This window comes from Taeniopygia guttata, chromosome 30, assembly GCF_048771995.1.
Source record: "Taeniopygia guttata chromosome 30, bTaeGut7.mat, whole genome shotgun sequence".
Classification (NCBI taxonomy): domain Eukaryota; kingdom Metazoa; phylum Chordata; class Aves; order Passeriformes; family Estrildidae; genus Taeniopygia; species Taeniopygia guttata.
Window position 1 is genome coordinate 1,865,924 of NC_133055.1, and position 13,134 is coordinate 1,879,057.

The 13,134-nt window shown below is 59.0% G+C and overlaps 2 protein-coding genes across 3 annotated transcripts in view; both read right to left on the reverse strand.

The window, feature by feature from the left end:
* Positions 1-102: 102 nt before the first annotated feature.
* On the reverse strand, positions 103-3,914 carry UBL5 (ubiquitin like 5). The gene is given in 5 exon segments (NM_001245766.1): positions 103-516; positions 952-989; positions 1,312-1,395; positions 2,768-2,825; positions 3,897-3,914. Coding segments are annotated over 4 exon segments (222 nt in total). The 5' UTR covers positions 2,824-2,825; positions 3,897-3,914; the 3' UTR covers positions 103-472.
* Positions 3,915-5,248: 1,334 nt separating this feature from the next.
* ADGRL1 (adhesion G protein-coupled receptor L1) overlaps positions 5,249-13,134 on the reverse strand; it is a 54,961-nt gene continuing 47,075 nt past the window's right edge. The window contains exons 20-24 of one of the 2 annotated variants that reach the window (XR_012052294.1): positions 10,575-10,671; positions 9,669-9,788; positions 9,136-9,153; positions 7,521-8,549; positions 5,249-7,408 (exon numbers count right to left, since the gene is read on the reverse strand). Coding sequence is in view for 1 of the 2 variants with exons in the window: in XM_072920056.1 (XP_072776157.1) it covers positions 8,005-8,549; positions 9,136-9,153; positions 9,669-9,788; positions 10,575-10,671 (780 nt within the window). In the remaining variant the exon portion in view is untranslated. Of the gene's footprint in view, positions 8,550-9,135; positions 9,154-9,668; positions 9,789-10,574; positions 10,672-13,134 lie in introns of both variants that reach the window. The other variant, XM_072920056.1, reaches the window with a different exon arrangement.

Sequence of the window (13,134 nt, forward strand, 5' to 3'; positions counted from 1 at the left end):
GAAAATCGCGATATCGCGACACAACCCCCGGGTGTGGCCCTGAAATCGCGATATCGCGACACAACCCCCGGGACGCCGCCATAAAACCCCAAAAGTCGCCCGGAGGCCTCAAAATCGCTTTTATTCATAAACAAATGGGGCAGGGCCGGAAATGGGTGAAAAAAGGGGAGGGGCAGTGGGCTGAACTGGGAGCACTGGGATGGCTGAACTGGGCTGAACTGGGATGTACTGGGATGGCTGAACTGGGCTGAACTGGGCTGAACTGGGAGCACTGGGATGGCTGAACTGAGCTGAACTGGGATGTACTGGGGCACTGGGATGGCTGAACTGAGCTGAACTGGGATGTACTGGGGGCACTGGGATGGCTGAACTGGGATGTACTGGGATGGCTGAACTGGGAGCACTGGGATGGCTGAACTGGGCTGAACTGGGATGGCTGAACTGGTCCGTACTGGGCCGTACTGGCCGGGCTCTATTGGTAGTACAGCTCCAGGTTCATCCCGTCGTGGATCTCATCTGAGCCGGGGTCAAGGAAAACAAATCTGGGGTTTGGGGTTTTTGGGGTTTTGGGGAGAGGTTTTGGGGTTTTTGGGGTTGAAGGATGTTGGGGTTTTTGGGGTTGAAGGGTTTTTGGGGAGAGGTTTTGGGGGGATGTTTTGGGGTTGAGGGGTTTTGGGGTTTTTGGGGCTGAAGGGTTTTGGGAGCTTTTGGGTTTAAGGGTTTTTGGGGAGAGGTTTTGGGGTTGAAGGGTTATGGGGAGGGTCTCTGGGGGTTTTTGGGGTTCTGGGGGTTTTTTGGGTCCTGGGGTGTTTGGGGTCAGATTTTTGGGGTGGGGCTCTGGGGGTTTTTGGGGTTCTGGGGAGGGTCTCTGGGGGGTTTTGGGGTTCTGGGGTGTTTGGGTCGGGTTTTTGGGGTTCCGGGGTGTTTGGGGTCAGGTTTTAGGGTGGATACAGTCCCCAAGCGTGACGTGGTCCTTGAAGATGGTGTACCTGGGGGGAGGGGAGGGGGTGAGGGCGTCACCCCCTCCCCAAAACCCCAGAGGAGGAGGCACCGCCCCCAGGGGCCCCAAAAACCCCAGGGCTCCCTCCTGACACCCCTAAACCCCCCAAAAAACCCCAAAACCCCGGGGCTCCCTCCTGACCCCTACCCCAAACCCTCCTGGGCCCCCCCAGACCCTCCCCAAAAACCCCTCAGGTGCCCCCAAAAACCCCTCAGGTGCCCCCTCAGACCCTCCCCCAAACCCTGGGGTGCCTCTTAGAGCCCCCCAAACCCCCCCAGGTGCCCCCCAGACCCCTCCCCAGCCCCCCAGACCATTTTTTGAGGACGATCTTGTCCCAGCGGGTGCCGGTCTGGGCCGCGATCAACTTCTTCAGGTCGCGGATCGAGTCCTCGGGGCTGCCCCGTTGTCAAGGAAATGGGGACTCCATACACCCCAAAACCGCCCCCGAAACACCCCAAACACACCCCAAAACCGCCCCCAAAACTGCCCCAGAAATACCCCAAGACTGCCCCAAATACACCCCAAAAACTGCCCCAAACACACCCCAAAACTGCCCCAAAACCGCCCCAAACACACCCCAAAAACGCCCCAGAAACACCCCAAACACCCCCCAAAACTGCCCCAAACACACTCCAAAACTGCCCCAGAAACACCCCAAACACACCCCAAAACTGCCCCAGAAACACCCCAAACACACCCCAAAACCGCCCTAAAAACTGCCCCAGAAACACTCCAAAACTGCCCCAAAAACTGCCCCAGAAACACCCCAAAACTGCCCCAAACACACCCCAAATCCACCCCAGAAACACCCCAAACACACCCCAAAACCGCCCCAGAAACACCCCAAACACACCCCAAAACTGCCCCAAAAACTGCCCCAAATACACCCCAAAACCACCCCAAAAACATCCCAAAACCGCCCCAAACACACCCCAAAACTGCCCCAAATACACCCCAAAAACTGCCCCAAAACCTGCCCCAGAAACACCCCAAACATATCCTAAAACTGCCCCAAAACCTGCCCCAAACACACCCCAAAAACTGCCCCAGAAACACCCCAAATACACTCCAAAACTGCCCCAAAAACTGTCCTAAATACACCCCAAAACTGCCCCAAATACACCCCAAAAACTGCCCCAAAAACTGCCCCAAATACACCCCAAAACCGCCCCAGAAACACCCCAAACACATCCCAAAACTGCCCCAAAACCTGCCCCAAACGCACCCCAAAAACTGCCCCAGAAACACCCCAAACGCACCCCAAAACTGCCCCAAAACTGCCCCAAACACACCACAAAAACTGCCCGAAACACACCCCAAAAACTGCCCCAAATACACCCCAAAAACTGCCCCAAACAACCCCCAAAACTGCCCCAAATACACCCCAAAACTGCCCCAAATACACCCCCAAAAATGCCCCAAATACACCCCAAAACCTGCCCCAGAAACACCCCAAACATATCCTAAAACTGCCCCAAAACCTGCCCCAAACACACCCCAAATACACCTAAAAACCTGCCCCAAAAACACCCCAAAATCTGCCCCAAACACACCCAACACCCACAAAAACACCCCAAAACTGCCCCAATCACCCCAAACCTGCCCCAAAATCAGCCCCAAACACCCCAAACCACACCAAAACAACCCCACAAACACCCAAAACTGCCCCAAAACACCCCAAACCTCTCCTGAAATATCCCCAAACACACCCCAAAACCTGCCCAAAACCCCCAAAATCCCCCAAACCCCCCAAACCAGGCAGGATATTTGCATTTTACCCGGACCTTCTTCCCCAGGCGGTCGTTGCAGACGACCTCGATCATGGCTGGGAACAGAAAATAGGGAAAAAATGGGGAAAATGGGAAAAATGGGGAGAAAATGGGGAAAAAAGGGGGAAAGGGAAATGGGGAAAAAATGGGAGGAAATTGGGGCAAAATCAGGGAAAATGGGAGGACATGGGGGAAAGGGGGAAAAGGGGAAATGGGGAAAATGAGAAAAAGGGGTAAAGAGGGGAAAAGGGAATGGGAAATAGGGAAAGGGGAAAAAAGGGGAATGGAAATGAGGGGAAAAGGGGGGAAAGGGGAAAATTAGGAGAAATGGGAAAAATAGGGGGAAATGGGGGAAAATGGGAAAAGGGGTAAAAGGGGAAAGGGAAAAAAACGGGGAACGGAAATGAGGGGGAAAAGGGAGGGGGAACAGGGAAATGGGGGGAATGGGGACCAGGAAAAAGGGGAAAAAGGAGGGGAAATGGGGAAAAAAGGAAAATGGGAATGGGAAAAAATGGGGGAAATGGGAAAAGGGGATAGGAAAAATGGCAGGAAAAGGGAAATGAGAAAGGGGAAAATGCGAAAAGGAAAAAAGGGGAGAGGGGAAAAAACGGGAGGGAAAGGGAGAGGGGAAAGGGAAAAAAAGGGAAAGGGGGAAAAGTCGGAGAAAGAGAAAAGGAGGAAAAAAGAGAAAAGGAGGGGAAAAAGGAAAAGGAGGGAAAAGGGAAAAAAAACCCCAAAACCCAGAAAAGGAGACAAAACGGGAAAAGGAGATAAAAAAGGGAAAAGGGAAAAAAAGGGAAAAGGAGAAAAAACATAAAATAAGAGCAAAAAGGAAAAAGAGAAAAAGGAGGGGGAAAAAAAGGGAAAACCGTGAGGGAAAGAGGGAAAAGGGGCAGAGAGGGGAGAAGGGGAACGGGGAAGGAGCGGGGGAACGGGAGGGAAGGGGCAGAGGCGGCGGTACCGGAGCGAGCGAAACGGAAAAGTCCCGGTTCCAGCGCCGGTGCCGCCCCAGAAACGCCCCCGCGCCCTCCGGAGCCTCTTCGGCACCCAGAAATCCGCCCCGAGCCCCCAAAACCCGCCCCGAGCCCCCAAAACCCGCCCCGGTACCGCCCGGCGCCCCCCGGTACCGCCGGGACTGCCGCTGACGCCCCGCCGGAACAGGCAGTGACGTCACAGCGAGGCGCCGGAAGTGGCGCCGGAAGTGGCGCCCGGGGAAGGGCCAAGATGGCGGCGGGGCCTGAGGGGCGCGGGCGGGAAGTGGAGGAGGGGGAGGGAGAGCGGGAAATGGAAAATAAAATAAAATCAAATAAAAGGGCAGGGGAATGGGCAGGGGGTTAAAAGGGAAACGGGGGGATTAAAAATAAATGGGGGAGTTAAAAATAAATGAGGGAATTAAAAAGCAATGGGGAAATTAAAAATAAATGGGGAAAATAAAAATAAATGGGGAGAAGTGAAGGGGATTAAAAGGGAGACGGAGAAAATTAAAAGAAAAATGGGGGAATTAAATGAGGTAATTAAAATAAATGGGGTAATAAAAAAGAAATGGGGAATTAACAATAAATGTGGGGGAATAAAAATAAGTGGGGAAAAGTGAAGGATTAAAAGGGAAATGGGGAAAATTAAGAGAGGTATGGGTCAGAATTAAAAAATAAATGAGGAAAAATAAGGTGTAATTAAAAATAAATGAGGGAATTAAAAATAAATGGGGAGGATTAAAAAGAAATGGGGAAAAGTGAAGGGGATTAAAAGGGAAATACGGAAAATTAATAGAGAAATGGGGGAATGGGGCAAAATTAAAAAATAAATGGGGATAATAAGGGGAAATAAAAATAAATGGTATTAAAACAAATGGGGAAAAGTGAAGGGGATTAAAAGGGAATTGGGGAAAATTAAAATTCCCCCCAAATCTCTCCAAATTCCCCCCGAATTCCCCAGAAATCCCACCCAGATCCCCGCGGCTGCTCCAGGTGACCCATGCAGGGAATGGTGTGCCCGGGGTGCCCCCCAAGTGTCCCTTTGACTCCCCCACAAGTGTCCCTGATCCCCCCAGTGTCCCTGTGCCCCCCAATGTCCCTGTGCCCCCCCCAGTGTCCCTGTGCCCCCCCAATGTCCCTGTGCCCCCCAATGTCCCTGTGCCCCCAATGTCCCTGTGCCCCCCCAATGTCCCTGTGCCCCCCCAATGTCCCTGTGCCCCCCAAGTGTCCCTTTGCCCCCCCAAAAGTGTCCCTGATCCCCCCAGTGTCCCTGTGTTCCCCAATGCCCCTGTGCCCCCCAATGTCCCCGTGCCCCCCAATGTCCCCATGCCTCCCCAATGTCCCTGTGCCCCCCAAGTGTCCTTGTGTCCCCCCCCAATGTCCCTGTGTCCCCCAATGTCCCCATGCCTCCCCAATGTCCCTGTGCCCCCCCAATGTCCCTGTGCCCCCCCAATGTCTCTGTGCCCCCCCAGTGTCCCCGTGCATCCCCAGACACAGGCGGTGGCTCCAAGAACTGGTGTCACCTTTATTGGTTCCTGTCCATGACGGTTCCCACGGCGGCCCTGACACCATGGTGGCCCTGACCCCATGGTGGCCCGGACAAACCCCGTGGTGGCCCTGACCGTCCCCATGGCGACCCTGGCCACCCCCTCTGTGGCCCTGGCTCTTATCTCCTGGTCCCTTTGGTGGCCCTGGTCACCTCTGTGGTGGCCACAGTGGCCTCAGAAGTGGCCACCGTGGCACTGGTGGCCCCTTGGTGGCCGTGGCTGTCCCCTGGCTCTTCCTGTGGTGGCCCAGTCCATCCCAGTGGTGGCCCTGGCTGTCCCCCACGTGTGGCGGTGGTGGCCATCCCCTGACTCCCTGTGGTGGACCTCGGTGCCCCTTTGGTGGCCGCGGCCACCTCCTGGCTCTTCCTGTGCTGGCCCCAGTGGCCCTGCGGTGGCCTCGTGGTGGCCCTCTGGCCATGGTGGCCCTTGGTGACCCTTGATGGCCCTGGCCGTCCCCTTGGTGGCCACACTGACCCTGTGGTGGCCCTGGGTGGCCCCACAGTGGCCCCAGTAGCCCGTGGTGGCCCTTGGTGGCCCCGCGTCCCCTCCGGCTCCGGTTTAGTTGGTTTGACGCACTCGACCCAAAGTTGGTTTGGCAGAATTTGGGAAGGGGGGGGGAGGGGAGGGAACCCCCAAATCCCGGGGGGGGGGGTGGGGAGGGGGACCCCAAGATCTGGAGGTGGGAGGGGAGGGGATTACCCCACCGCACCCCCAAATTTGGGTCCCTGAGGAAGTTTTGGGGTCTCCCCATGCTAAGGGAGGTGGGGAGGGGAACCCCAAAACTTGGGGAGGGGCTGGACCCCCCCCGTGCATCCACAAAACCCCTGAGGGGGGTCCCCAAAACGCAGGAGGGGTCCCTGATACTGTGAGGGTCCCCAAAACACAGGGGACCCCCAAAGTAAGGGGACTCCAAATACTGGGGAGGGGGGGATCCCCAAATTTGGGGGTCCCCAGTACCTGGGGGGGGTCTCTAAAATGTGGGGGGAGGGTCTCAACACCCCAGGAAGGATCCCCAAGCCCTGGGGGTGTCCCCAAATTCTGGGGTCCCATCAATTTTGGGGTGGGGCTCCCAGAACTGTTAACGTGTCCCCATTGCCCTCCCCCCCATTTTGGGGGCCCCCCCATCCCTATGTACAGCGTGGCGAGCCCCCCCCCGGCTGGGGGTGGGGTTGTGCTTCCGGGGGGGCCCCGCTGGGGTTGGGGGGACCCCCGGAGAGGGGGGGCGGTTTTGGGGGGACCCCCCCCCGTGCCTCAGTTTCCCGGGCGGGGGAGGGGGGGAGGGCTGGTCCATTTACATCTATATTACAAGGAAAATGTGTCTCTTTGTGGGGGGGTCCCCATTTCAGGGGGTCCCTGCTTTGGGGGCACCCCTCAGTTTGGGGGGGGTGTCAGTGCCCCCCCCCCCGGCTCGGTGCTGCTGAGGCCGCGGGGGCCCCCCTGGGATGGCTTTTGGGGGGCCCCCGGAACGTGTCTGAGGGATCCCCCCAAAATGGCCCCAGGCCGGGGTGGGGGCACGAGGGGGGCGCCCCGTGCGAGGTCCGGGTGCAAAGTCTTGGTGCGAGGTCCTGGTGAGAGGGGGGTCCCCAAGAGAGGCCCCCACGTGTGGCCCTGGATGGATCCTCGGGTCAGGTCCCCACGTGTGGTGCCAGATGGATCCTTGGGTCAGGTCCCCACGTGTGGCCCTGGATGGATCCTCGGGTCAGGTCCCCACGTGTGGCACCAGATGGATCCTCAGGTGCCAGATGGATCCTCAGGTCAGGTCCCCACGTGTGGCGCCAGATGGATCCTCAGGTGCCGGATGGATCCTCGGGTCAGGTCCCCACGTGTGGCGCCAGACGGATCCATGGGTCAGGTCCCCACGTGTGGCGCCAGATGAATCCTCAGGTGCCGGACGAATCCTCAGGTGAGGTCCCCACGTGTGGTGCCGGATGGATCCTCAGGTGCTGGATGGATCCTCGGGTCAGGTCCCCACGTGTGGCACCAGATGGATCCTCGGGCACCATACGGATCCTCGGGTGACGCTGGTTGGATCCTTGAGCAAGGCTGCCACGCTGCCAACCCTTGTGCAAGGCCCTCATGCAAAGCCAGGTCCTCGTGTGACACCGTGGCCGGGCACACCTGTGGCTCCCGGTGTGACACCGCGGCTCCCGGTGTGACACCGTGACCTGGCACACCCGCGGCTCCTGGTGTGACACCGCGGCTCCCGGTGTGACACCATGACCTGGCACACCCGCGGCTCCCGGTGTGACACCATGACCTGGCACACCCGCGGCTCCCGGTGTGACACCATGACCTGGCACACCCGCGGCTCCTGGTGTGACACCATGACCTGGCACACCCGCGGCTCCCGGTGCGAGGCAAGGGCTCGGCACTGTGCTGTCCCCTCTGGCCACAGCCGAGTCCTCGTGCAAGGCCGGCTCCTCGTGCCGGGTTCCTTGAGTGACCCCGGACCCTCGCGCGAGGCCAGCCCCCCGTGAGGACGAACCCCCGCGAGAAGGGGTTGTGGCCCGGGGCCGGACCCCCGTGTGGGGCCACACCCCTGTGTGGGGCCAGACCCCCAAGCACCCCTGGAGCCTCGAGCGAGGGGGGGTCCCGGTGCAATCCCCCTGCCAGGCTGAACCCCCTGGCGAGGAGGGGCTCCCGCGGCGACCTCGTGCCCCCCAAGTGCCCCCGACATGAGGAGGGGGTCCCGCGTGCCCCCCCGGCCGGGGGTCTCACAGGCTGGTCACCAGCTGCATCTGCCCGTCGGGCTCGGCGCCCCCCACGCCCCCCTCGGGCCCCCCGAAGGTCTCGGGGCTGTGCCGGCGGTTGGGTGGGGGTGCGCGGGGGGGCCCCCCCAAATAGGGGGGCGCGGGGGGCGGGGGCCCCTCGGGGCTGCTGTCGGGGTAGTCCCGGGGCGGGGGGGGATGCCGGGGGTCCCGGGGGGGGTCAGGGGGCGGTCCCAGCCCGCCCGGCCCCCCCCGTGCCAGCTCCTGGTAGAGCAGCCCCAGCTCAGGGGCGCCGGGGGGGGGCTCAGCGGGTGGGGGGGGCGGCGGGGGCGGCGGGGGGGGCACGGAGCCCCCTCCCCGCAGGTTGTTGTGCACCAGCTCCGAGATGATCATCTTCTCCAGCGCCGCCGCGTCCGGGGGGGCTCCCCCTGGGCAGCCCCCCCGGGCCGGGGCCGCCCCCCCGGGCCCCCCCTCGGGACCCCCCCGCAGGCTGTAGCTGTTGTTGAAGTTGCCGTTGAGGGGCAGCGGCTCCGGGGGCTCCCGGGGGGGCTCTGCGGGCATGGGGAGGGGGGTCAGTGTGGGGAGGGGGGTCTGGGGGGCATCGGAGGGGTCGTTGGTGACATTGGGGTGGGGGTTGGGGGTGTCTGGGGGGTTTGGGGGGATCTGGGGGGGGTCAGTGGTTGTGTCTGGGAGGTCACTGGTGGGCTTGGGGGGTCAATGTGGGTGTCTGGGGGGGTCAGTGGGGGCTTTGGGGATCGGGGGGGTCAGTGGGGGGCTTCGGTGAGTCTGGGGGGCATTGGAGAGGTTGTTGGTGACCTTGGGAGGGGGTTTGGGGGGGTCTGGGGGGGGCTTGGGGAGGTCTGGGGGTTCATTGGGGGCTTGGGGGGGTCAGTGAGGGGATGTGGGTGGGTCAGTGGGGGGATTGGAGGGTCAGTGGGGGGGTCTGTGGGGGTCAGTGGGGGGCTTGGGGGGGTCCAGAAGGGTCATTCTGTAGGGCTCGGGAGATACAGGGGGAGTTGGGGGTGCTATGAAAGGTTTGGGGGTCAGTGGGGGGGGGGTCTGGGGGATTGGGGTGGGTTTGGGGGGTCAAATGGAGGGGCTTGGGGGGCATGGGGGGGGTCATGGGGCAGCACTTACTGGCGTCACGGAAGCTCCCTGGGGACAGAGACAGCACTTAGGTGGGGTCCTGACCGCCCCCGGACCCCCAAATTTCCCTCTGGACCCCCCAATTCCCCAGCAGCCCCGTCACTCCCCAGCCAGGACATCTGGGGGGAATTTGGGGGTCCCGGGGGGTAGGACCCCCCTGTCCCTCCTCTGTGGGGTTGCGGGGCAGTTTTTGGGGGGGATCCAGGGGGCATGCGGGGATTTTGAAGGGATCCATGGGAGGATTTTTGGGGGATCGTGGGGGGAATTTTTGGGGGGATCCAGAAAATGTGTTGGGATTTTGGGGGACCATGGGGGGATCCAGGGGGTTGTGGGGGGATTTTGTGGGACCACCTCCCCCCTGGGGGCTGAACCAGGGTGTTGAGGGTGGGAGCACCCAGGACCCCCCCAGACACCCCCTGAACCCACCCGGGGGGCGCTGAGGAAGGATTTGGGTGGGGGGAGGTCCCAGGCGGTCCTAAGGGTTTGGGGGAAGTTTTGGGGGGTCGTGGCCCCCCTGTACCCACCTGGGGTGGTGAAGGCAGGGGGGGAGGCGGGGGTGAAGCCCCCCCCCTCGGCCAGGAGAGTGTTGTAGGGGCTGGACCCCCCCCGCGGCGGCAGCACCGGGTTGGGCAGGAGATGTGACCCTGCCGAAATTGGGGGGGGGGGCATCACACATGGGGGGCTGGGGGGGTCCCAAAGGAATCCCTGAGGGGTTTTGGGGGTCTGAGGGGAGTCCCAGGGGAGGGGGGAGGGGGAGACTCGGGGGTCTGAGGTGGATCTGAGGCATCTCAGGGGGTCAGGAAAGGGGTCCTGGGGGATCCCTGGGGGTCTGAGGGGCCCAGAGGGATCTGGGGTGTCCTGTGGGGGTTTTTGGGAGGGGTCGTCCTCCATTCAGGGTAGAGGATGGTCTCGGGGGTCTCTGGGGGTTTTGGGGAGGGGTCTCACTCCATTCAGGGTAGGGGGGTGGTCTCTGGGGGTTTTGGGGAGGGGTTTTCCTCCATTCAGGGTAGAGGATGGTCTGGGGGGTCTCTGGGGGTCTCGGGGGTCTTTGGGGGTCTCTGGGGGTTTTGGGGAGGGGTCTCTCTCCATTCAGGGTAGGGGAGTGGCCTCTGGGGGTTTTTGGGGAGGGGTCTCACTCCGTTCAGGGTGGAGGATGGTCTTGGGTGTCTCGGGGGTCTCTGGGGGTCTCTGGGGAGGAGTCTCACTCTGTTCAGGGTAGGGGTGTAGTCTTAGGGGTCTCTGGGGGTCTTGGGAGTCTCTGGGGGTTTTTGGGGAGGGTCTCACTCTGTTCAGGGTAGGGGGGTGGTCTCTGGGGTTTTTGGGGAGGGGTCTCACTCCATTCAGGGTAGGGGGGTGGTCTCTGGGGTTTTTGGGGAGCGCCTCACTCCATTCAGAGCAGGGGGGCTCTGAGGTGTTTTTGGGTGTCTCACCTCGGTTCAAGGTTGGGGTGCTGTTCAGGTCCCCTCCCATAAAACTGGACTCTGTCTGTTTCCGGACCGTGTCATTCCACATCCTCCGGATCCGGCTCTGGGGGCACAGTGGTGGGACTGGGACCCCCAAAACCCCCCCAAAACCCCGGAGAGTGCCCCCGAGGTGTCCCCACACCCAACACCCTCAGCCTGGCGGGGTCTGAGAGAGCTTCTGGGTCCAGGGGGTTTTGGATTTGAGGGTCTGCAGGGATTTGAGGGTGCTGTGGGGAGGATCCTGGGTGTGGGGTGGGTTTGGAGGCTTTGGGCTGTTTTTGGGGGTGCGGGGTCATTTGGGGGGGTTGGGGGTCCCAACCTGGGTGCTGTTGTAGTGCTGGCCATGAGTTTGGGGGGTTATCTGGGGGGCTGTGTGGGGTCAGGGGGCTCTGAGGAGTCTGGGGTGTGTGTGGGACTGACAGGCAGGGCTGGAGTGATTGACAAGCGGCCTCTGTGATTGACAGGCAGGAATAAAAGTGATTGACAGGCAGGATCAGCCCCTCAGGGTGATTGACAGGCAGGATCAGCCCCTCAGGGTGATTGATAGGATGATGAGGGGAGTGTGGCAGCCCCAAAATTTAAGTTGAGGGGGGAAAAGGGCAGGGAAAATTGGTGGGAAAAGTGTTTAAAACCTGAGGGGAAAAGGGTGGGAAAAGAGTGGGAAATGTGAGGGGAAAAGGGGGGGAAATGTGAGGGGAAAAGGGAAATATGAGGGGAAAGTGTGGGAAATGTGAAGGGAAATGGGAGGGAAATGTGAGGGAGAAAAGGGCAGGGAAAATGGATGGAAAATGTGAGGGGGAATAGAGCAGGAAATGGGAATAAGAGAAGCACATGTGCGGTGAAAAGGGTGGGAAACATCAGGGGGAAACAGTGAGAAATGTGAGGGGGGAAAAGGGTGAGAAATGTGAGGGGGAAAGGGTGGGAAATGGGAATAAGAGAAGGAAACGTGAGGGGGAAAATGGCAGGAAACATGAGGGAGAAACAGTGAGAAATGTGAGGGGAAAAGGGCTGAAAACCTTGGGGGGAAAAGGTAGGAAATGTAAGACAAAAAGTGGCAGGGAATGTAAGGGGAGAAAAGGGGGGGAAATGTGAGTGGAAAAAGGGTAGAAAATGTGAGGGGGGAAATGGTGGGAAAAGTGAGTGGAAAATGGGGGGAAATGTGAGGGGAGAAAAGGGCGGGGAAAATGGATGGAAAATGTGAGGGGGGAAAGACCAGGAAATGGGAATAAGAGAAGGAAACGTACAGTGAAAAGGGTGGGAAACATGAGGGGGAAACAGTGAGAAATGTGAGGGGGAAAAAGGGTGAAAAATGTGAGGGGGAAAATGGGAAACATGAGAGGAAAAGGGTGAGAAATGTGAGGGGGAAAATGGGAAACATGAGGGGAAAATGGCAGGAAACATGAGGGAGAAACAGTGAGAAATGTGAGGGGGAAAGGGTTGAAAACCTGAGGCGGAAAAAAGGTAGGAAATGTAAGAGAAAAAGTGGCAGGAAATCTAAGAGGAGAAAAGGGTGGGAAAGGTAAGGGGAAAATGGCAGGAAATGTAACGGGAGAAAAAGGTAGGAAATGTGAGTGGAAAAAGGGTGGAAAATATGAGGGGGAAAATGGCGGAAAAAGTGAGGGGAGAAAAGGGTGGGAAAAGTGACGGGGAAAAGGGTGTGAAATGTGATTGGAATGGGATGGAAAATGTGAGGGGAAAGGGATGGGAAATGTGAGGGGAAAAGGGAAATATGAGGGGGAAAAGGGCAAGAAACATGGGAGGAAAACAGGCAGGAAGTGTGAGGGGGACAGGGTGGAAAAAATGTCGGGGAAAAGGTGGGAAATGTGAGGAGGAAAATGGGAAAAGTGAGTGGAAATAGGGTGGGAAAAGTGATGGGGAAATGGCGGGAAACGTGAGGGGAAAGGGATGGGAAATGTGAGGGGAAAAGGGAAATATAAGGGGGAAAAGGGCAAGAAACATGGGAGGGAAATAGGCAGGAAATGTGAAGGGAAATGGGTAGGAAATGTGGGGGGAAAGGGATGGGAAATGTGAGGGGAAAATGGTGGGAAATGCGAGGGGAGAAAAGGGCGGGGAAAATGGATGGAAAATGTGAGGGGGAAAAGAGGCGGAAATGGGAATATGAGAAGGAAACATGCGGTGAAAAGGGTGGGAAACATGAGGGGGAAACAGTGAGAAATGTGAGGGGGAAAATGGGAAACATGAGGGGAAAAGTGTGGGAAATGTGAGGGGTAAAGGCTGGGAAATGTGAGGGGAAAAGGGAGAGAAACATGAGGGGAAAAGGGGTGGAAACCTGAGGGGAGAAAAAGGGTGGGAAAGGTAAGGGAAAAAATGGCAGGAAATGTAAAGGAGAAAAAAAGGTGGGAAAAGTGAATGGGAAAAGATAGAAAATGTGAGGGAGAAAAAGATGGGGAAAGTGAGTGGAAAAAGGGTGGAAAATATGAGGGGAAAAATGGTGGGAAATGTGAGGGGAAAAGGGTGGGAAACATGAAGGAAAAAAGGGTGGGAAACCTGAGGGAGAAAAAGGGTG